The following is a 25084-nucleotide window of genomic DNA, read 5'->3' on the forward strand; positions in this document are numbered from 1 at the left end:
GAATTATTACTAGTTTTGTGGGATGTGAAAATATTACTGGGCATATATATTTTCAAAAATCTTTATCTGTTACATTAGATACACCCTGAAGTATTTACAGGGGAGAAGATAAAATGTCTGCCATTTGTTTCCAGATACTCTAGCAAAAAAGCAAATAGAGTTGGGGAAGAGTGGGAGAAATGAAACAAGAATGGCAGAAACTTGATGATTTTTGAAGCTGAGACATGGGTACGTAGGTGTTTATTTTGTTCTCTCTGCTTTTGAGTGTATAATAAAAATGTTTTAAGGACAAGCTAAGGAGTTTGGGCTTTATTATGTGGCATCAGGAAACCTGTGGAGGGTTTAGCCCCGAGGCAATGGCTGTGAGTGACCCCTAAATGTTAACCTGGTAATAGTATGTTAAATGGCCAGTAGAGAGGAAGCCTAGATGTGACTAGGGGTAGTAGCCCTGAGAACAGAAACTTTTTCAAAATGGATAGGGGAAATAGTATTAAAAGGGGAACTCTTTGGTGGGTTGGCAATACAAAACTGAGTCAGATGCATGACAGGGAAAATTCCCTTCTTCCTCTTCAGTCAGTAGCAATTATTGTACTAAACCACTGTAGTGGGTATTGTAAAGAGGGGGAGGAGAGGGAAAAAGGGATCTTCACTGAGGAGGAACGAAAACAGGTCTTCATACTAGCCAAAGTGGAAAGCAATGGGGAAACAAAAGTTTTATTTAATTTTTTTTTCTTTTTCATGAGGAATTATTGTCTCGTGGTTTCAGTATGAAATTCATAGGTACAGTGATTCACTTTATCTTTCTCCGTTTTCATTGGGAAAATGGAAATAATCTTTGTCAGTGATCTCATCTGAATCAGTTATGATACTAGCTAATGTAGAAACTATATTATTCAAACATGAAATTGAGAATTTTAAAGAATGTGTGTGGGATTAATAAAATGAGTTGAAATGATATCTTCTGGACAAATAAAAGTAGGACTATAAATTATTGAAGATTCTAGATTTAAATATTATATAGCTTTTGATTTGTCAATAGCAAAAATAATAAAAACAAACTTTAGATCCAATAGAAAGTGGCAGTTGTTAGAAATTAATAAGAAATAAGAGCACTTAATTATGCTCAGGTGGAATCTGTACATAGCCCAAGAGGCAGTCATTTGAACAGAACAAGGGGATACTGAGTGGTTTGAAATCAGAAAAGGTATGTGTCAGCATTGCATCCTTTTACTGTACTTATTCGGTCTGTATGCTGAGCAGATAATTCCAGAAGCTGGACTATGTGAAGAACGGTACATCAGGATTGGAGGAAGACTCATTAACAACCTACAATATGTACATGACACAGCCTTGCTTACTGAAAGCGAAGAGGACTTGAAGCACTTACTGATGAAGATCAAAGACTGTAGCCTTCAATGTGGATTGCACTTTAACATAAAGAAAACAAAAATCCTCAAAACTGGACCAATAAGGAACATCATGATAAGCGGAGAAAATATTGAAGTTGTCAGAGATTTCATTTTGCTTGGATCCACAGTTAATACCCATGGAAGCAGCAATCAGAATATCAAATGATCAGACAAATCTGTTGCAAAAGACCTCTTTAAAGTGTTAGAAAGCAAAGATGTCACTTTGGGGACTAAGGTGCACCTAAGAAGAATCCATGCCTTAGAATTATGATGGTGGCAAAGAATACTGAATATACCATGGACTGCCAGAAGAATAAACAAATTTTTCTTGGAAGAAATGCCGCCAGAATGCTCATTAGAGGCAAAGATGGCAAGACTTTGTATCACATACTTTGGACGTATTATCAGGAGGGACCAGTCCCTGGAGAAAGACGTCATGCTTGGTAAAATAGAGGGTCAGCAAATTAGAGGAAGACCCTCAATGAGATGGATTGACACAGTGGCTACAACAACACGTTTAAACATAGCAATGATGGTGAGAATGGTGCAGGACTGGGCAATGTTTTGTTCTGTTGTACACCAGGTCGCTAAGAGAATCGACTTGACAGCACCTAACAACAACAACAACAAACAACAGCCCAAGCCTTAATATTTTCACTGGCCTCATATGAATGCAAAAGATGGATAATAAAACCAAAGAATTGATGCCTTTGAATGATACTGTTGGTGAAGAATATTGAATATACCATGAACTGCCAGAACAACAAACAAATCTGTTTTGGAAGAAGTATAGCTAGAATGCTACTTAGAAGTGAGATTGGCAAGACTTTGTCTCATGTGCTTTGGGCGTGTTATCAGGAGGGATCAGTCCCTGGAGAAGGACATCATGCTTGGTAGAGAATCAGCGAAAGAGAGGAAAACCCTCAACGAGATGGATTGTCACAGTGGCTGCAACAATGGGCTCAAGCATAACAATGATCATGAAGATGGCACAGGACTGGGCGGAGTTTTGTTCTTTTGTACATAGGGTGGTTATGAGTCAGAACTGAATCGACAGCCACTAACAACAAAAACATACTGTAGTTTTTCAGCCCTCTACAATGAAAGATAATACTTCACACACAAAATCTTAATAGGGTATGACCTAAACAGACCCTCCAGAGAGAAATAGGTGCCCCAGAGAATAGTCTTGATCTCATTTGTCTTCTTAATTATTATTTTTTAAGAAATTACACCACAAATAGCAGCCTATATGTATGGGCCATTTCCTATGATCAACAGCCCACTTTTCTATCTCAATATAACATACCTATGTAAAGGGCAAGAAGCCCTGGTGACGCAGTGGTCAAAGCGATCAACTGCTAACTGAAAGGTAGGCGGTTTGAAACCACCAGTGGCTTTGCAGCAGAAATATGTGGCAGTCTGCTTCTGTGGAGATTTATAGCCTTGGAAATCCTATGGGATCTCTGTTAGTCAGAATGGACTCAGTGGTAGTGAATTTGGCTTTGTGGGTATTTAGAGGGCTGAAGCTGAGGGTGGGAGCAGAGATAAAACATATCGCCTGTTGGGTGGGAACAAATGTTGGTACACGTGAATTCTCTATCCTTAGTCTTCATCAAGAAGGTGAGGGAGCTTTGGAGACTCCCTAGCAGGATATTTCATTCAGTCCACCTAAGCTGGCATCTTCCACCCTAGCTTGCATCATCAGAACTGGGGTTCTAGTCAAGTTTGCTGCTGGTTTGGGCACAATTAAAGTGGAATTTCTAATCCACGGTAGCTATTGTAAGAAGGTAAGAAGAGGAGAGGAAAATTCCTGGCTTAAAAGCAAGAGAGATGATCTTTATTTTATTCAGGGATGCATAGCTGAGCCGCTGGCACAGTCGGGATGGGGCTAGAGGGACGCATGGTTACAAGTCTTACTGTGGAAAAGGTTGAACTAGCATCAGTGCTTGATGGAAATGAGACAGGGAGAGGCGGCAGCAGTGACTCTAACAGCACTGCCTCCCTTATTGCATTATCAGAAAAGAAAGATAACCTGAGAACAGGCGTCCATTATCTCCTTCTACAAAGGGATTAGTGTGGGTTGCAGGTAATTAATGGCTTTTGAGTTACCACAGAAATACAAATGAATGTCAGGACCAGAGATGTAAAGCGGGTAAAATTGGCTTTTCTCTCCTTTTTTTTTCTTTTGGTTTGCTATTTTAAGATCTACATCTTTATTATTCTTTTTTCTTTAGTCAAAATCAGAAATCACACCTTTCGGGAGTGTGATTTGTCTTTAGGGAAATTAGTTTACGGGTGTCTCCAATGTGTATCAGCAAAGGGATTGAGAGGCGTCTCAGAAATAAAGTCTCTCCCAGGGAAGGGTGCGTGGTCCCTTTTGTTTAGATATCATTTTCTTGTTTAGTAAAAGTATCCGGAAGTCTGTCAAGTGACAGGCTTCTTTTATTAAAATATTAGAACTGGTATATATCGCAGCTAATCATCGATCCAAGATGGCGGGACCAGATAAAGTTGTGAAACAGAAGGGAAGGAAGAAAAGAAGAAGGAAAAGGAATTAGATCTACTATATGCTGAGCATTGGGCTAGGAGCTTTATTTCTAATAAAGTATTCAACAAGTATTTATTAAGTACCTACTATGTACCATGTGTGATACAAATGGTCACTGCACTTGGCTGCTAAAAGAAAGGGTTCGAGCCCAGCCAGAGATGTCTTGGGAGAAAGGCCTGGTGATATACTTCCAAAAAATCAGCCATTGAAAATTCTGTGGAACACATTTCTATTCTGACATACTCAGAGTCTGCTCGATGGCAACTGGTTTATATACCATGCAGTGCGCTACATGCTGGATACAAGGATGTGATACAGGATGAACAGAGAGATCTCACCCTGCCCTCAGTGAAGCTTACAGTCTAATGGGGGAAGAGAGGCTTTTAAAAAAATGTTAAAATTTATTTTATTCGTTAAGACATTTAAATAAATTATTATAATACAGCCTTATAAAAGTCCATGATTGAGGAATAATATAGTAGGGATACTGGATAAGACCCATGGTTATGTGCGTGTGTATGCTGGGGGTAGGGGGGAGAGGTTAGGACAAGCTTTCTGGAAGAGGCAATAACTACGTGAAGCGAAGGATAAGCTGGTTGCAGGAGGTGGGATGGGAGGAAGCACTGCAAGCTGAGGGAAGAGCATAAGCCCAGTCACGCTCAGAGATGAGAGAGAAGTGCCATCTAAGCAGAGACCTAAGAAGCGAGGCTAGTTGGGTGAAGCCTGGAGAAATGGCTACTAGACAGAGGGCCATGAACCGGCCTTGAGGTTAGAGCTCATGGGAGTGTCTGAGAAACTGCTCAGTCAGCTGCACTTAGAGCCTGTGGAAGGGAGTTGGAGAGACTAGGTAGGAGAGCATAGGCCAAATAATGCAGCATCATATAGAGCAGTTTGAGAGTTTGTGGGCACGCTGTGCCCTTTCCACTGACCCTCCCTGGCTTTACCAAACTAAGGAAAGATAAACACAGTAGCAGGCAGTTAGGCAAAGTGGCAGAAGGAACATTCTCATGTACTCAGTACTCCTGTAGCATGTTACCTAGAATATAAGGAACCCTGGCAAAGAATATAAGGAACCCTGTGGTATAGCCAGTCACAGTTATTCCAGTATTTCTGGTTTCCACAGAGACCTGAGTGTGTCACACTGGTGATGCATTCGCTGTACTTACTCTTGCACTTGTAATTCCACCCTGATTCAGTTTTTTAGACCTGAGATTTTCCGCAGGTACGTCTTACCAATTGGGTACCATCTTGGAATTTTACTCCTTTTACTTTGTTTAGTTTGAACCAGAAGGATGTTGACTGCTCATCTGTTTGGATTTTTGCACCTGCCTTTTCATAGTTTAACTAATACTTTGCTTCTTTTTTTTTTTTTTAATTTCCAGAACACAAGCAGACATTCCCAAATATTCTGAAGAAGGGTTACCTGGAGATTAGGAGGGACCATGACAGTTACTGGCAAAGCTGTTATGCAGAACTATCACCCTACAACTTATACTTCTACAGCCTCGACAGCAGTGGGAACCAAAACCTCTATGCCACGTACCAGCTTTCACACTTCCAGAGCATATCTGTTTTGGGCAACCTTGAGGCCAGGATTGTGGATACTGTCCTGTATGACAACACTCAGCTACAGCTAAAGGCAGAGTCACCGTGGGAGGCTCTGGACTGGGGACAGAAGCTCTGGGAAGTTGTGCATGCCACTGGGCCGGGTTATGTGGTACATCAGGATGAGCTGGCAAACTCACCAGGGCTTGGTCATAATGTTGACTGTACGCAGAATCATTGTTTACAAAAGAAATCCAGTGGGCTGCTGCTGTCGTCCCCTGTCTTAGATAGCCCCAAACAGTACCAAAACATCCTCAAATCAGGGACGCTGTACAGGCTAACTGTCCAAAACAATTGGAAGGCATTTACGTTTGTGCTGAGCAGAGCCTACCTTATGGCTTTTCAGCCTGGCAAGCTAGATGAGGATCCCCTGCTGAGCTACAATGTGGACGTCTGTCTGGCTGTCCAGATGGACAACCTAGATGACTGTGACTCTTGCTTTCAAGTCATTTTTCCCCAAGATGTCCTCCGCCTCCGTGCTGAGACCCGGAAGAGAGCTCAGGAATGGATGGAGGCTTTGAAGACAGCTGCCAATGCGGCAAGGAGTTCAGAGCAAAACCTGCAAGTCATGCTGAGGAACAAATCCAAGGATCAGATGGGCGGGCACAATCTCAGGAAGAACAAACGTCAGTCGGTGACCACCAGCTTCCTGAGCATTCTGACGACTTTGTCTTTGGAGCGAGGACTCACTGCTCAGAGTTTCAAATGTGCAGGTATGAAGCAAGTTTTCAGCCTAAAGCTCGTTAGGGAACAATGTTGATTCCACAACTGGAATTCACTTTAAAAATCCCTCCCCCCCCCCCCCCCCCGCAATTGGCTAGCCACAGTTACCTCCTGTTTATAAAGTATCTCTCCTCCGAGGAGTCTGCTCTATTAAAACTAATTCATCCTCATGCCATCCTGGTGAAGTAACTAGAAGCACATATGATATACTCACTGAATCAAAATGACTTGGCCAAAGCATAACTGGACTAGAATTTAGGCTTCCTGAGTCAACTATGATTCCATTCCCTCTGCCTTTTTGACCAAAGGTTGTGAATATGGAAGCCACACATTGTCCGGTAAGAGACATTCAGGCCCACAGTAGACTGCTAACACTCTTTAGGCAAGGGAAATGTCTACAGTCAGCAACTGTCATTGACCATAACCTTGTCAGATCCTATTGAGGAGGTGTCTAGAAAGTCAGCTTTGACAGATAATGTGGAGGTGGCTAAAAGCAGCAGAGGTGATGATTCAGCAGATGACCGTCGAGTCACAAGGAGCCTGCACCTCAATGGTGGGGGAGCACAGGCCTTATGGAACTGCTATGTAAGGGTGAGACGCAAAGCTGAGTTTAAGGCAGTGTAATCCGTTATTTCTTAAAACCCTTTCACTGCTTCTCTCTTCCATTCCCCATTCCCCCCACCATCACAGAAACTATAAAATAAAAAGAAATAACCCTACTAAACCAAATCTATATATATATATTGTAAACTAAATAAAAGTATTTCCCTTTCGCTAAACCCCACTGGAGCCCTGGTGGCATAGTGGTTAAGAGCTACAGCTGCTACAGGTTGACGGTTTGAATCCACCGAATGCTCCTTGGAAACCCTATAGGGCAGTTCTACCCTGTCCAATAGGGTTACTATGAGTCAGAATCGACTTGACAGCAACGGGTTTTAGTTTTATTTTCTGTAACTTTGGACTGCTGATGGCATCAACAAATCTGTCATGTCACTGCAATAAGAGGGAACTGCTCAACTCAGCTTTCAAAATGGCCTCCGGACACCCTTACAGCTCAGTACTGAAGTCACTCCTGAGATTCACCCTTCAGCCAAAGACTAGACAGGCCCATAAAACAAAAGGAAACTAAATGGGCACAACAGCCCTGGGGCAAGGATGAGAAAGCAGGAAGGGACAGGAAAACTGATAATGGGGAACCCAGTGTCGAGAAGGGGAGAGTATTAACATGTCGTGGAAGTGGCAACCAGTGTCACAAAACAATATGTGTATTAATTGTTTAATGAGAAACTAGTTCGCTCTTTAAACCTTCATCTAAAGTACAATAAAAAATAAAAAAATAAAAAGAACAGCAAAATAGAGGCTAAATCAAGAAACTTTGTAGGAAAAGAGGAAGGAAAACTGCAGGTGTTACACAAGGCTGTCACCTACTTGTCACCTAACTCACCTTCCTCTCAGAAGTTTGCTTGCTGAGGGAGTGTATGTTGCCCATGTTCTGTACTCTATCAGCACCATCCCTGGCACTCAGAGGCAGGAAAAATGTGGGTCGAGGGTGGGTAGACCAAGCCCACTGCCTCTAGCAGTTGGAGAAATGAAAACAGAAGACAGACCAAGAAAGGTGAAGAGAAAAGGCTGGGAGAAGAAAGTCAAGTAGAAAAGTAAGAAGAGGAAAAAGATTATATAATGGGTGGGGAGAGAGCTTTCTGGTAGCTGCTTTAGATTCCACGTGATAGGATGGCTCCTTTTGCTACCTAAATTTGACACTTACTGAATTTAACTGACAGGAGGATAGGTGGCGAAAGGTGACGGTAGGCAATCTAGCGGGTAGTGGTCATGAAGTCTAAAAAGCTTTTGCTCAATTCAGCTCTTACATTTATGTTTTAGTGTGGCATTCCAATGAGGGACATGAAGGTATCTAATTTAGAATGAGGGGGTGGGGGTGAGGCCAATCCTAATTTGTAAAAGTGTGGCAGATTCCAAAGCAGAATAAGTTCATTTCACTTAAATGCCCTCCTTTCCATTGGCAAGTGCTACATCCAGCTGCTTTGCGATACACGTGGTTTGCCAGGTTGCTTTTTATTCTCCTTGACCGCTCATGGAATACTGATTCCCTGTCTCAGGGAGGAATACTTGTCTCCTGTAGGGGGCAGAGTCTCAAAAGAAAATGTGTTAAGCACACCTCTGAATGTTTTTTAAATTACTTGGGAGGTAGTTCGTTATATCAAAGATTATATACAGTGGATCGAACTTTAAAAGTTGATCTGTGTGTCTCAAAAACACAGTTAATCTAAACCAGCTGCTGCTTTATTTCCTACCTATGTCCCCTAACATTGCATCTTCATAAAAACACACATTCGGTGGAAAAGCTGGTTGCATAGTATGTGTATGTGTACCTTCCAAGATGCCAGACAGTCCAGTAAATTGTTTTTAGTTGAGTTTTGGCTTTGTCTGTTAAGGGGAAGCTAATTCATAAGATTTCACAGTTTTAGCGGGCCTCTTTTGACTATGAGTTGTTATGTCCACTTAGTTCCTCCTCTTCAAGTATTTTGGATGAATAAACTTTTAAAAGTGGAAGATTGCACCGCGTAGTTCTTTATTATGTCATGTAGTTACTATTCAGGGGAACACAGATGTTGGCTTTTAAATCTACGAAATAGTGCAAACGGCCTTATTTTACTAAATTCTGTAGGTGAAGAATTTTCTATATTCTTCTTTGAAACTTGAAGAGCCCCTGTAGAGAAAATGGGTAGTGACCATTCAAAAATGCCTGAGGCTATGATTTTGAAACTATATACCTATACATAACTGTGTATCTCTTAACACGTGAGTGCACGTCTTAGAGCTGTACAATGAAACCTGTGAGAATTACTCAGAACCGATGGAACTGCCTTATTTTTCTGGTCTCGCAAGTGTTCCGTCTATGACAGGGTGCAGCCTTACCACTTTTCTATCACTCCTTCTCTGACAGGTTTCTGCCTTACATAGAACCCAGCTTTCATAGGTTTTTACTGTATCTGATTATGTGTGGTTTGTTCCGTGGCTCCCTCTCCAGTACTATTGGCCTCTGGAGAGGAGCCCCATTCAGAAAGCCCAGCCACAAAACCCCAACCACAGTAGGCTTCTTGCTCTTCCTTAAACCCACTGAGATCATTCCTAGTGTATAACACTTGCTGTCCTACTTCTTGAAAGCATGTCTTTGGGGAAACTAAGTTCTTCTGTTCATTCTAAAATTTATTATGTGCCAAGTTTCTGATTGCCATTGAGTTGATTCTGACTCATAGTGACTCTATAGGACGGAGTAGAACTGCCCCCATAATTTCCTAGGAGCAACTGGTGGATTTGAACTGTTGACTTTTGGTTAGCAGCTGAGCTCTTTACCACTGTGCCACCAGAGCCCCCGTTTCTGATTAGGTGCTGGAAACTTGGGTGCACCTAGATGAGTCAGTGGTAGAGGGAAGCAGACGTGGTCCCTACCCTCATGAAGCTTGCAGTCTACAATAGGAGATAGACGTTAATCCAATGATTGCATAAATGAATGCAAAATGTTCATTCTGTGACAAGAGCAACCAAAGTGAGGCCCCCGTATCATGTTAGAGGGCTGTCAGCGGCAGTGCCAATTAGAACTATATGAAATTGCTGATACTTAATCATTCTTGAACTACCGAAAAAGACAGTTTCGTAAGGTTGAACTTAATGTTTGACTCTGAAGTCACGGAAAGTTCTTGACCATCAGAGGAGCACATGATGAGAGCGGTATTTCTGAACAATTAATTTGGTGGTGCTTTTTTTTTTTTTTTTTTAGCAGCTCTGGAGCGCTGGTGGAGCCCTGGTGGCACAGTGGTTAAGAGCAGTGGCTGCTAACCAAAAGGTTGGCAGTTCAAATCCACCAGCCACTCTTTGGAAACCCTATGGGGCAGTTCTATTCTGTCCTGTTGGGTCGCTATGAGTTATAATCGACTCAGCAGCAGCGGGTGTTAGTACAGCTTTTCAGGAACACATCTGTAGTAGAAAATGAAGTACATGTCATTAGTGAAATGCTGGTTGGAATTCAAAATTATGTCTGGCAATGTGGAGTCTGTGGTGTTAAAATATTAATATTACTTTACTGTTTAGATCAGTGTGCAGTTTATTGAAATATTTACGGAGTATGTACCTGTAAGTGGCTCTAAATTAGGTTATTGACAAGTTGTTGTATAAATTAGATTATAAGGCAGCAGCCTTGTTTTCTTCAGAAATTAGACATCTGTCCTGTAGGGTCACTATGAGTCGGAATCGACTCGACGGCACTGAGTTTTTTTTACCTACCTATTTACACTCAATACCAGTCCAACACCAGTGCCGTCGAGTCAATTCTGACTCATAGCGACCCTATAATACAGAGTGGAACTGCCCCATAGAGTTTCCAAGGAGCACCTGGTGGATACGTGGTTTTCTTGGCTCTTGTACACGCAGACATTTTCTCTGTATTTTCCCAGCAGTCAAGAAACCTAGCAATTGATCGATGTAATCAAAGGGTCCGGGGACTTGTTTATAGGTGTGACAAGAGATGCAAAGCTCACGTTTGAAAGTGTTCCTTGTGTTACTGTTTCGTAATCTGGAGGTGAAATTGAAAGGCTGATTCAGAACTGAAGTTGAAAATGTCAGTGAAAGAGACAAGAAAAAAAACAACAAGCCTATGGGATCCCCTACCCCATTTTCACACTGTCAGTCTTTATGGTCTTACTACTCCTTTGGCTGCTGTGTAACCTCTTGGGACTGCTGTTGGTAATTACATCTCTCTGGCATTGAGAGCTTTTTGCTTTCTTTTTTTTTCCCCTCCAGCCCTTGGGAGGGGTAAACCCAAAGAGGGGAAAAGTTTTGCTGTGAATTCTTCAGCCATTTAGTGCAAATTCCTGTAATTACCGGCATTGTGTCCTCTCTGAATGGCACGGAATACAGCAGAAGCCATTCCTAATTGAGACCTTACAGGAGGTACAAATCCCCTCTTTGTTCAGCCTGACAAATTAGGGCCAGAAAGTGGCAGGGTCCGAGTGGGAATCAAAGGCAAGAAACACAAAGATGGAACTTAAGGCTACAGTAATAACCCTCTCTTGTCCTGAAGGGAAAAAAGTAATGACCAATGAAAAATGAAGTTTTTTTTGTTGTTGTTATAAATTCCCTTGACATGACAGCACCTCGGGGCTGCTCTATTTATTTAGCAAAAGTGATTAAATAGTAATACAGCGAGGCTGCCCATTGTTTCCCGGGTGCCTCCACCTCACAGACCCCTGCTGCCTCCGCTAATTGATTGACAATGAACCTCTGATAAAGAAGCATGTTGGGAGGACCTGGGGTGGGGGCATTTTTTTCCCTGTCTTTGTGTGACTGAGTGTGTGTGTATATGTGTGTATGTTATTTCATTTTTGTTTGAGTTGTACTCTAGTTTTTCTTCGCCCCCCCACCCCTTTTCCCTCCTCTTTCCCCCTTTGCTTTTTTCCCCCCAGAGCTTTTCAGCAGTTGCTCCCAGATGACACTCACAGACATGTAGAGAGGAATTAGAATTGTAGTGTTCTTGACAAGTTTCTCTTTGGCGCTAACTTATCTCCTGTGCTCGGTTTAGGGAACAGGAGTGTGAGAGGAAGGAAAGGGGGAAGAAGGCTAATTATTGGTGTTTTAAGGTCAGAAAGTTTTGTTTTTAGTTTTTCATTTGTGGGAGCAGGTGTCTGAAACTAGTCCTTGCTCCAAGGTTTTCTCTGAAATTCTTTACACAACTTTATGAAAATCTGTGCACTAATAACATTTACATGTGTGGAGGGGGGGTTGTGGAATAAGAAATAAAACTTGAATTTTTCAGTCTCCCCTCAGTTCCTGAAAAGTCAAGCTTGATTATATGAGGATAAAATCTTGCTGCTTATGGTATAACTCAGTGCCCCGAGGATGCTCTAAATTGTGGGAAAATGACCATAGGCCTCTAGGCAGGTAATTAATAGCTCCTGGTTATATATGCTCAACTAGCTAAGCTGCCACTAAATCCCTAATTTAACTCTGTTACAGCTGCAAAAACAAATCATTTTGAGCCCCTATGAAAGCAAAATATATTAAACAAACAGTATCGACCTTGTTAATACCACATGGCATTTCGTGTGATAAATGAGGGCGTCTTTCTGGCAAAGGCCTGTTTTATGACATCGTTTAGACTTAAAAGATACTTTTACCCTAGCAATACAAGCATCTCTGATAGAAAGTATGCCATGGTGAATTATTCATTAAATAGCTGCTAGTCTGGAAGCAAGCAATATTTCTGTGTTGGGTGTGTTTAGTAACTTATTGGCTTCAGGGTAAATCATGCAGAATAGCAATTCTTATGAAAAAAAGACATCGAATTTGGGACTCGATTATGCTTGTGAGCCCAGGTAAACAAAGATGTGTAGGTTTCTAAGTGTCAAAAAGGTCAATTGTATATGATGTCCTTGAAAACTTAAAAAAAAAAAAAAAAAGTCCTAGGGTAGCCAAAATCTGTTTTGATTCCCAAGTGAATAATTAGGAAATCTTTTAATAGCCAAGATGCCAGATCTTCTAAGGAAATGAGAGATGGAAACAAAAAGAAATTGGCTTTCCTTGATATTGCCAATTCTTATTTTTACTACTATCTTTAAATGTGTCTCCCACTTACTAGGAATAGTAATAAGTTGGAGATTTATTTGAGTTAGGGAATAGGCAGGTAGCCAGTTGGAAGGGGAAGAGTCAATGAAGAAAAACTCAGATACAACCCAAAACATATAAACAGCTTGGATAAATGAGAATTATTTATATGTAGTCCATTGTTGGATTTTTATTTTATATTGTCTAAGTCATTTTGTTATTGAGTGCATTGGCTGATTGAGTAGCCCAGAGCAGAAATCCCCAGCTTCTTTTGTGCTGAAGTTTTATTTTCCCAACCTTGAATACGACCGTGGAGGAGTTGCTCATCATAAAACCTTGAGTGGAATTGAAGTGGAGGATTCAGTCCAACAAGCATTTAGTAAACCCCTCGTGTGTGCTGCACATTCAGCCAGATACCTTGGGACGTGCGCATAGGAATGAGGTGCAGCTTATGCTCTCCAACGGCTTAACAGAACTCCTTCAAAAAGGTATAAAACCAAAAAAAAACCTGTTGCCGTCGAGTTGATTCCGACTCATAGCAACCCTAAAGAACAGAGTAGAACTGCCCCATAGGGTTTCCAAGGAGCGCCTGGTGGATTCCAGCTGCTGAACTTTTGGTTAGCAGATGTAGCTCTTAACCACTATGCCACCAGGATTTCCTCAAAAGGGTATAGAGGTCTTAAAAGAGGCTGGTAAAGAATGAGCAGGAGATGGAACTGGGTGACAAGGGGTCACGCCGTCCTGGCCGCTGACTTGGAGACTGATCAGTACGTTCCAGTCTCTGCTCAGGTAAGGGAATCCTGTTCTAGAAAATTTGAAAGATAAAAAGCTAAAGTATCCCCTTCTACCCACCTTTAAACTTCATACTTACATTTCCCACAGAATTAAGGAAATCTCCTTGGTGTTTACTGCCATCTCTCAAAAATACAACTTGAATTTCTGTTGTGTGCTTATTATGTGGTTGGTGTTGTGGGAGGTACAAGGAAGTGTAAGATGTGCTTTGTAACTTCAAGGACTTCATAATCTGGTTGGGGACCCAGAGCTTGTAAAAAGGAAAATGAGGGCATCTGTGTGGTAGATAAGAGTGATCTTCAAACCAGAAAAACCAAAGTAAACACAAGTTATTGTGTGCTGTCGAGTCAATTTCAACTCATAGCAACCCCATGGGACAGAGTAGAACTACCCCATAGGGTTTCCTGGGCTGTAACCTTTACGGACGCAGACTGCCACATCTTTTTCCCATGGGTTAGCTGGTGGGTTTGAATCGCTGACCTTTCATTTAGCAGCCCAACTGCGCTTAACCACTGCACCACCAGGGCTACTTAAAAAACACAAGGTAGAGAATTAAAAGAAATGACAATGTTAAGAGAATACTGAGGATTTAAATTTTGTTTCACTGGGTCTAGAAAAGTACATGTGTGCCAACCAGAGTGCTAGAAGCCCTTAGAGCTGTGATTGTGGAACCAGTGTCAGTAACCTGTGAGAAATAATGCAGAACAAGATAGGAGCCAGAGAAACAGACTGCTAAATGTTCTAATTTTCAAGATGGAGAATGAGTCGATTTTGGTATTAGCATGCTGTAATGTAGATTATTGCTAATCTTTGGATGCGATTGCTATTTATATGGTTTCTGAGCATTTAGAAAATGAAGTTGTGATCACCATAGGCCACCATCAGTAAACTCAAATTGTGCCCATATTACTTCAATGTCCTTATTAGATAAGATTATTAGATAATTAGGTCAGGTCCATGCTATATAGTAGTTCAGAAAAGCATTTGGAAAAACTGTCAAGACTGAGAAATTTGTGTTACCAGAGATTATAATTATGTCATTTTGAAAACCATTGTCAAAAAGCTTTACCCGAGTGTTGACTAATGGATCCCTCTTGGCCTGGAAGGTTGTCAATAAAGGTACATGATGACAATGAGAAGTAGTGGAATTAAGAGCAAGGACTCTGGAGCCATACTGCCTGGGTTTTCAGATTTGCTATTCACCAGCTGTATGACCCTGGGTAAATTACTTAACCTCTCTGTGCTTCCATTTTCTCATTTGTAAAATGGAGAAGATATTCACATCTATCTCATAAGGTTGCTGTTGTGTGTGCCGTGCAAATAAAAATGAGTTACAAGGGCTTAGAACAGTGCCTGGCACGTGTTGTTGTTGTTAGGTACCATAGAGTTGGTCCCGACTCATAGTGACCCTGTGTACAACAGAACGAAACACTGCTTGGTCTTGCACCATCCTCACAATTGCTGTTAATGCTTGAGCCCATTGTTGTAGCCACTGTGTCAATCCATCTCATTGAGGGTCTTCCTCTTTTTCGATGACCCTTTACTTTACCAAGCATGATGGCCTTCTCCAGGCACTGCTTCCACCTGCTAACATGTCCAAAGTATGTGACGTAATCTCCCCGTCCTTGCTTCTAAGGAGCATTCTGGTTGTACTTCTTATGTGCCTGGCACATAGGAAATGCTGTGTGTTAGCTATTATTATTATTTGCACAGATAGGACAGTAATTATCTAGATAAAATATGGTAGGCATACTTATCAAATTTGCAACTACTACAAAACTAGTCTGGACAGTTAATATGTTGAATGACAGAACTGAGATTCTCAAAAGCAAGCTAAAGAAATGGACCAAAATAAACAAGATGAAATGTAATAGAGATAAACATATAATGCTATCCTTATATTCAAGAAAATGAACCACACGTGTGGGAGATGAAGTAAACTTGACCCAGTGGCAGCTCACATGCACATACCAATAAGACAACCAGGAAGCCAGCATTTGTGCTGCTGTGGCTACATCAAAAGCAGGCATAAGACAGGCCCAGAAAGAAGAGGCCAGACCACACCTGGAAAATTTAGTTATAGATGCTCCTCTAAAGAACAAACTGATGCACGTGTATAGACGTGCGATACGATAGTGAAGGGACTAAAAAACATGCCATGCAAGTGTCTCCTAGAACAGGGAGGACACAAGCATTATGTCCACGTGTTTGAAGGCTGTCTCTTAGAAGAAGAAATAGACTTATTCTGTGTAGTTTCATTGGACCAACATAGCAGAACTGCCCAGAGTGGAATGGGTTTCCCTTTTTTAAGAAGACTCAATGACTATAGGTGAAAATAAGTGGCCAGAGCCCTTGCCAATGGTTCTGGAAAAACTGGAATTTGGACCTCAAGGCAAGTCATAACTTACCTGAGCTACAGTTTCCTCATCTGTAAGATGAAGGGGTTTATTCATTTAGCCCTTCTGCAAGTGTTTATTGAAGCCCTGCGGTGTGCTAAGCACTACGCTTAACTCAGTGAAACTTAATGCATAGTGAAAAAGCCAATCCCATCATGTGTCCTCACTTAAAAACTGTAGTATGGAAGCCAGACAATTAAGTTATTATAACAAAGGGTTGAATTTGAAGGTCTTTGAGTTTCCTTCCAACTCTTTCAAATCTGTCTGGGATATTTTAGTGGGAACTGGCTTGCTGTGTATGGTCCTTTTTATGTCTTGTTCTGTGGGTCTTAAAAGATTTAAAGAAGGTTAGAGAAAATGGATTAATGTGGTCTTCCATTTATTTGTGTTGTTGTTATGTTTTTAGATGCCGTCAAGTCAGTTTTGACTATAGCTGAGTCCTGCATCATAGTCATAATTATTATGCTTGAGCCCATTGTTGCAGCTGATGTGTCAATCCATCTTGTTGAGGGTCTTTCTCTTTTTTGTGGACACTCTACTTTACCAAGTATGATGTCCTTCTCTAGGGACTGATCCCTCCTGATAACATGTCCAGAATATGAGATGAAGTCTCGCCATCTTCGCCTCTAAGGAGCTTTCTGGCTCTACATTTTCCAAAGCAAATTTTTGCATTCTTCTTGTTCCTCCTCCATTTAAACCTCATCATTTAATAAATTTAATAAGTAATACCTTTTTTCCTTAGAGAATGACAACATAAACCAGTAGAAATGCCACTTTACTAAGAAGACAGGAGATGGGAATCCTTTTCCTGGCTCTGATGTCTGTCTTGGATAAATACTTTTTACCCCTTTTTTCCAGAATAAGTTTCTAGGTCCTACTCCAGGAAATCATTTTAAATAAAAATAAATGTACAAAAGAAAATGAATATACACTGAAATAGTAATGTGAGTCTATGGTATAAGAAGAATGTAATATAATTTGGTTTTAAACTATCCCATGTCCTAAAATTCAGAGAGAGCTGATCACTTTATGTAAGTAGGCAGTTTGATTTTATAGGATATAAATTTGCTTTTTTGATTTATTCCTGGTATTCTTATCATAGAAGTCACATGTTGGTCTTTGATATATTTCAGAAGAATAAAATCATTTTGAATTTCAGAAGATATGGATCTTTTGATAGACCTTCCTGAACTTCATAGGCCATAGCTGTTCTGTCTTTTTTTTTTTTTTAAGTTCATTTCTCCTAGTCTTTGTTGCTATACTTTGGTCTGGAAAGTTCTTGTCCCTTTTTGTAGCTTCCTTTTTGGTTAACATTATTCTCATCATGTGTTCATTTCCAACTAAACTTCTAAAGAAAATGTTAATGTACCACTAGACTCTACACTGGGTAGATGGTTTCTATTTACTGATCTTTGATTGGGAAGGAAATTTGTTTAGGTGCAGTTTTAGGTTAGACTAGTGGTTAAGAACTTGGCTGCTAACCAAAAGGTCAGCTGTTCGAATCCACCAGTAGGTCTTTGGAAACCCTATGGGCAGTTCTACTCCATTCTGTAGGGTCACTACAAGTCCGAAACGACTCAACAGCAATGGGTGGGTTGGTTGGTAGACTAAGTCAAGATTCTCCTTAACTTCTAGCTAAATTCCTTGAAAAAAATTAGCTTTTTTTTTTTTTTAAGGGTAAGAACTACTTGAGAGGTTTTCTAAAATCCATTATACTACCTTTTATGGATTGAATTATGTCCCCCAAAAATTTGTGTTGTAAATCCTAACCTCTATGCCTGTGGTTATAATCCCATTTGGGAATAGGTTGTCTTTGTTTAAGGCAGGGTTAGTATACCGTATATCTTGAGTCAATCTCTTTTGAGATATAAAAGAGATTAAACAAGTGAGGAGAGATGGGGTAAGACAGATGCCAAGACAAATGGAAATCTCCAAAGAACCAGGAAGCAGAAGCTGAAGAGGCAAGGACTTCCTCCAGAGCCTACAGAGAGAGAAAGCTGGCACTCTGAATTTAGACTTCTAGCCTCCTTAACCATGAGAAAATAAATTTCTATATATTAAAGCCATCCACTTATGGTATTTCTGTTATAGCAGCACTAGATAACTAAGACACTGCCTAAAGGCAGAAATATACTTAGGTGAAAAACTTGCAATTTTTAAATATATCTTCACGCAAGAAAATCTAGTAGTATAGTAACGCCAATTTATTTCTTGCATTAATTTGTTCATTTAATCATTTATTCATTCAACAAACATGGGCCATGCTTTGGGGATAGAGGTAAACTAAAAGTCAATTTTAGCAGCAGAAAATATGACTGTATGCAAGTTGTTATACCTTGAAATACGTTGTTGCTGCTGTGTGCCATCGAGTCGATCCTGACCCATAGTGACCTTGTAAGACGGAGTAGCCCCATAGGTTTTCCTAGGTTGTAATGGTTCGGGGAGCAGATTGCCAGATCTTTTCCTCCTGCAAAGGAGCTGCTGGGTTCAAACTGCTGACCTTTTAATTAGCAGCTGAGTGTTTAACCATTGTATCACCCTTGAAATATATTAACACAAAAATGTTTTAATTGGATCACATAAATAAAAATAAAGAGCAAGAACCGCCTTCACTTGATTTATTTGAAAGATGGAGCAGGCCGGCAGCTGATGTTTGAACATGTTAGTTATGGTTCTATTTTGTGCTTTTTTGACAACTTCTGGGTGTAAAAAGCCCTTTACACGTTTAAACCATCCTTTCAAGCCTCTTTTGACCACCCTTCCCCTGCCCCATCCCCCAGTAGAATTGAACATATTCCCTTTATAACTTCCTCCCCTGACTCTCACAGACTCTTGTTATGGGCCTATGACTGTGTGTCCCTTTTTTTAGGGCAGGGCCCCAGCACCAGTGTCTCTCAAAGTGTGGTTGGTGGACCATTTTTGTCAAAATCATGACAGTGAGGTGGGGCAGGATGGCCAGACTCTTTCTCAGACCTGTTGAAGTCAGAATCTCTGGAACAGGGCCTGGAAATTTTTTTGACGAACTTTCCTGTTGGTTTAAATGCATACAAAGTTTGAAGAGCCAGCAGCCTAGCCCATAGAATGTTCTTAGTGAATAACTCATCAGTCTTCAGTTTTGTCTAGCCTGAGTCTTCACCAATAAAGATGTTCTTCTCGCACCCTTGACTTTTAGAGACCGGATGAAATAATAGGCACATGATTTGGTGTCTGGGAAGCATCCAGACTCAGTGGGATAAGTAATAAATTAGGAGCACAAGAGTTGTGTCTCCTGTTTATACTCCTGCCACTGATTTATTATACAGCCTCCAGCCAGCCTTTTCACAATCTTGAGGGTCAACATTTTCAAGTTTATAACTTAAGAGAAGGTTAAACTGACTTGACTATGTACTGGAGTCCCTAGGTGGTGCAAACACTTGCCAGGTAATGAGCTGGGCTACTAACTAAAAGGTTGGAGGTTCGAGGCCACCCAGAGGTGCCTCAGAACAAAGGTTTGGCAATCTGCTTCAGAAAAATGAGCCATTGAAAACTCTGTGGAGCACAGTTTTACTCTGACACACATGGAGTCGTCATGAGTCAGACTTGATTCAACGGCAACTGGCTGGTTGTTTGACTGTGTAACAATTCAAATGTTATAAAATATTGGCTGAACCAGAAATGCCATGCTTTTCACTACAGTGCATTTTTTTTCTCAGAAAGTATGAGAAGGTTCCTTAAGGGCTCTCTGGGGTGAGGAGAAGTCTTATTGTGACCTAACAATGGATGGAAAACCTTTAGGGAAATGATGTTTTTCATCCATTGTTAGGGTGAGAAATTTTATCTGAGTAAAAGGTACCCAGTATTTCCAAGGGTTTTCTGGCAACCCTTTGATCCTAACCTTCATGTATGATATAGCTAAATGATTAGCTTCAGAGGTGGTCACAAACATGTGTTTTTAGAGACAGAAAAACTTGGAAAGAAGGCCAAAGAAAAGGATAAAGGAAGAAAGTAAACCAAGGCAATCCATAAATCTTATAGAATATATAGAATTTGGTTTGGGGGAAAATGAAGAAATTCAAGTATGGATTTCGATAATCTTTACCCACTGACATGTACTTTCTGGTGACCTGATCGCCTTCCTCTTTCCTCTGTACTCGCATTATTAAATGCTGTCTGTCTGAGCAATCATTCTTATAGGGAGTTTAAAGGGCTAAATAAATAATACCCCTGCTTTCTCCTCCCAGGGATCAGGAAGATGGAGATCAAAATATCACATTTATTGCTTATAGATACATTTTGTTATATAATCAACCCCTAAATTAGAGAGACTTATCCACTTGGTCACAGCTGAAGACCCTAAGGCCATGCCCTCTTACCACAGGTGAAAGAAAACCTACTCCCTGCAGGCCCTGCCGAGCATGGGTCCTTCTTATAAACTCACCAGTCAGATACCTCACTTCTCCATCTCTAAGGGGCCCTGGTGGCGCAGTGGTTAAGAAATCGGCTGCTAACCAGAAGGTTGGCAGTTCAAATCCACTAGCTGCTCCTTGAAAGCCCTATGGGGCAGTTCTATCCTATAGGGTTGCTGTGAGTTGGAATTGGAATCGACTAGTCCAGCACACAACACAACAACCTAAAAGATGGGGAGGGAACTGGGGATGTTGCTCTAGGGAATTCCTTTCAAACGGAAACACAAAGGCCAAGAAATAGGAGTTTCCCACTCATAGGCATTTTTTTGCATGTGTGTCTTGGCTACCAAATCTAAACAGCTTGATACGAGCAGCTCATCTGCAAACACTAGACATATAGCTAAAAGATTAGCTTCGGAGGTGGTCACACATGTGTTTTTAGAGACAGAAAACCTTGGAAAGAAGGCCAAAGAAAAGGATAAAGGACCAAGGCAGTCCGTAAACCTTACAGAATATAAAGAATTTGGTTGGGGGTAAAAATGAAGAAATTCAAGTCTTGATTTAAAGCAAGCAGATGAAAGTGATCCTTTTCACTTTGAGACTGTTCTTAGTACTACTCAGATCCACTCTCATGACTTTAATTTGATCAAATTGTTGTCATTACTGAAATAACTCCGGTAGAAATTACTCTAAGAGATGGTGTGGGGGTTTTTCTTGAGGTTTTAGCAAAGAGGAGGAAAGGATGTGTTTTAAGATACTACAAAGTTCAAAGAGATGAGACTCTCACAAAATATAGGGAAAGAGAAGCAGGCGTTACGAATGGAGAATGACATGAGAGAGAAATCAGAGGGAACCCAGATGGGACACTGCATGTGATAGAAGCTACAGACTGGATGAGGGTGATGTAAGAAGCGACTTCTAAATCCTAACTGGAAGGAAACATTACAAGTTCTAGAAACAGTAAGGAAGACAGGTTGCTTTCTGGGTAAACCAAAAATATAATCTGAATTTCTAAGACAATAAGAGGTACTGACCTATTGAAGCAATCCTAATGGAGATGTAACTGAGGAATCGTGAAAAGAGTTAAAAACGAACAAACAAACAAAAAAAACAACCTGCTGCTGTTGAGTTGATTCCAACTCATAGTGACCCTATAGGACAGAGTAGAACTGCCCCATAGGGCTTCCGAGGAACGGCAGGTGGATTTGAACTGCCAACCTTTTGGTTAGCAGCCAAGCTCTTAACCACTGCACTACCAGGGCTCCAAAAAAGAATTAGTGGTGGCTTAATGTAATGTTAAAATCATTGTACAAAGAACATAATTGGGACACACATTGGATCCCCTGTGATGCAGAACTGGACTAGGGTAAGGTACTTTGGGCACAAAATTTAGGAATGCACCCAAAAAAAAAAAAAAAAAAAACTCAGTAATCAAGATTAATAATAATTTAATATTTTTTAATCAAAATTAATGCAAAAAAATTCATGAGGAATAAAATATCAAAAATTTAAATAAAGACTGAATTGGTAGTATGATTTTTTCCTTTAGTCTTAGACTCCAATATAGCTTGATACAGTTCAGAGGAACATTTCAGTAAGACAGTTTATTTAATAAGACATCTTCCCCAAGGCTCTCAGTGTGTAAGTACTGAGCAGCTCAGCCCAGCATTTGCCCTTTTGCAAGGATAGTGAGGTTGACCTCCCTCCCCTCTTTGGGATTGCAGGGGTACCACATAGGGAATCCAATCTTCGTACCAATGTTTAAGATAGAGCTGATAGCAGACAGGAGGTAAACTGTGACAAAGGAGCATTCTTCTTACCACCAGCAGCTTTCAGGCCTAAAATAATCAGCTTAGCTGGGCCCTTTGGTTTCTGCAGTTGTTTTTCAAGCAAGAGTTATTGGTGGGCCAGTATTTCAACAAAAGCCCCAACTTGGAGCAGATGTTACTAGCAGGTAGTCTAGCAGATAGTGGTGCAGTGTGGACAGGCCTCTCTTTCATTGTACCCCTTTACCCTAAACTAGCATAGCTATTGAATTGTTTCCTTTAGATAAGAAAATAGAGCTGATGAAGGGGCTTTCCTTTTCCCTATAATGGACGGCACATCCATGTCTTGCAGAGGGAAGTGATTAAATAGGGTCAGTATACCTCTTGGCTTTGTGCTGTCACAGAGTCGTCAGTAGTAGCACTATTGACATTTGGGGTCGGATAATTGTTTGTTGTGGGTGGCCATCCTGTGCACGCTAGCATTTTTAGCAGCATCCTTGGTCTCTACCCACTAGATGCCAGTAGCTCCCCTCCCCTTGCCCCCTACCCAATTGTAACAACCAAAAATGTCTCCAGACAGTGCAAACCCCTGGTTGGTAGCCACTGTTCTATCAAGAATCAAGACCTACCAACTATGTCATCTTTTCCTCACTTCATTATAAAGTTATAAATGTCTTCTACTGAAATGCACGTTGATTAGAGCAGTGGTTAAACGCTCAGCTGCTAATTGAAAGGTTGGAGGTGTGAACTCACCAGCCATTCCATGTGAGAAAGATGTATGTGGCAGTCTGCTTCCATAGAGATTACAGTCTTGGAAACACTATGGGGCAGTTCTACTCTGTCCTATTGGGTCACTGTGAGTCAGAATCCACTCAGTGGCAGTGTGTTTTTGTTTTTTAATAGTTTATAATCTAAGATCTCAGCATCTTAGATTTAAATAAAAATAGTAAGTTATAGAAACAGGAGCCTCATTAACCGTCATTGAATACCAAATATATTTTCAGTCACAAGTAACAGAAAATCCAATTCAGACTGATTCATACAATAAAGGGAAATGATTCTCATGCAGCTAAGTTTTAGGCATCTGTTTGGTAGCTCAGAGTTTTGGAACTCTATTTTTTTTTACTTAATGCCCCAAACAAACTTAGCATTTTCTCACCTTAACCACCTTCTTTTGACTGGTAGATTTCTCATATAATGGTCACCCAGGCTAAAAACCTTATGAGCATCTTTGAAGGTTCCCTTCCCCTTCCCATGCTCTCCATATCCACATTTGCATTTTATCTCTGTAGTATCTTCTTTCTCCCTTCTCACTTCCGAATCTACTGCCTAATCAAGCTCAGACTTGTGCAATAACTTATCAACTGGTTCTCTCCTCCTTTGTTTTTTTCTTGCCAATTAATCTTTTCCAAGCCCAAATTACTGCTCTGCTTCCAACAACTCTAGCTGTTGTTATATCTCAGTGATTAGTAAGGACTCTGCACCCTGAACACTCAGGATTCTGACGTTCTGGCCTCGCCTTTTTGTTCCAAGCTCTTTTCCCAACACCCGTGTACATACACTGAGCTTCAGATAACTGGACTACTCGATGTTTTCCAAATATGCTACCATTTTTCTGACTTAAGCCTTTTCCCATGTTCCTTTTTCAAAAACCGTCTTCGAGACCCAGCTCAAATGCCCCCGTGTCCACACAGCCTTCCTTGACCTCCACAATTAGTTGTGTTCGCTTCCTCCTTTGTTCATCTTTTATTATCTTCTGCTTTCCACCTTATGTATTTTTATTCTTGTTACCTACCCCCCATTCACAGGTGATGCCAACACTTGTGAGGTCCTAGGCTGAATTCATCAACGAACCAAATTATGTTCTTTGTGTATAAATTAATTTATATTTTTTGTCCTTGTCATATTGTCATTCACAAGGAGATAGCTTTTTAATAATGTCCACAGGGAGACTCATGTGAAATTCACCTTTATAATTGATTGGCATTGCCCATAAAGTTATTAGCCTGTGCCTTTTACTAGCTGTGCAACCTCGGACAAAATGACTCTCTCATCCTCTGCTTTAATTTCTTTATCTGTAAAATGGGGGTAATATCTACCTCATAGGATTGATATGAGGATTAAATGAATTAATATATACATAAAGTGCTTAGAACAGTGCCTGACATATGGTAAGCACTGTGCAACTGTGCATCCACTTTCCTATTATTTCCATTTTAAAATAGCTTACCATTTTCTTGAAAGTCTTTGGGGAAAGATCAGACAGTCCCAGAAGTAAACGAGGAAGTCCTGTTACAGATTGTTAAGAGGAAAACAAGGAAGAGAAAAAAATTTTTTAGACTGATACTAGAGGCTGAATTTATAACATTCCATTATTAAACTTTTCTTAGCTTAAAAAAAAAAAGGAAGAGAAAAAAATTTTTTAGACTGATACTAGAGGCTGAATTTATAACATTCCATTATTAAACTTTTCTTAGCTTACACTCCTATAAATGCTGGTATCGAAGCATCTTATTGTAAGAAAAATTAGAAGTTACTTAACAGCTCAAATCAGGTCTTTGGAAATGAAAATCTGTGTCACAGATCCTTAAATTTACAACTCAAGATAGATAATTGGTAGATAGAAAAGCAGTCAGACTCTCTAGGATGGTGCATATATTTACTTACTCGCCTTAGCAAAAATCAAGATTTATTGCCTTTCAAGATAAATTTTGGCTAAATATTGACTTTAGGTTTTCAATCATTGTTTACTCGAAAGACCAATAAATCTTGACACTTCTCAGCTTGAGTTGGAATCTACTTAGTAGTTACTAATTTATTTCACACCATTTGTAATCTT

The 25084-nt window shown here is 40.5% G+C and overlaps 1 protein-coding gene across 12 annotated transcripts in view; it reads left to right on the forward strand.

The window, feature by feature from the left end:
- The window catches only part of PLEKHM3 (pleckstrin homology domain containing M3), a 229420-nt gene that overhangs the window by 81160 nt on the left and 123176 nt on the right, over positions 1–25084 (forward strand). For 9 of the 12 annotated variants that reach the window (XM_064286748.1, XM_064286745.1, XM_023541989.2 and 6 more), the window contains one exon: positions 5343–6278. In XM_064286748.1, coding sequence (XP_064142818.1) covers positions 5343–6278 — 936 coding nt within the window. Of the gene's footprint in view, positions 1–134; positions 229–5342; positions 6279–25084 lie in introns of all 12 variants that reach the window. The other 3 variants (XM_064286753.1, XM_064286751.1, XM_064286752.1) reach the window with 1 other exon arrangement.

The sequence above is a fragment of the Loxodonta africana genome, chromosome 6 (genome assembly GCF_030014295.1).
Source record: "Loxodonta africana isolate mLoxAfr1 chromosome 6, mLoxAfr1.hap2, whole genome shotgun sequence".
Lineage (NCBI taxonomy): Eukaryota > Metazoa > Chordata > Mammalia > Proboscidea > Elephantidae > Loxodonta > Loxodonta africana.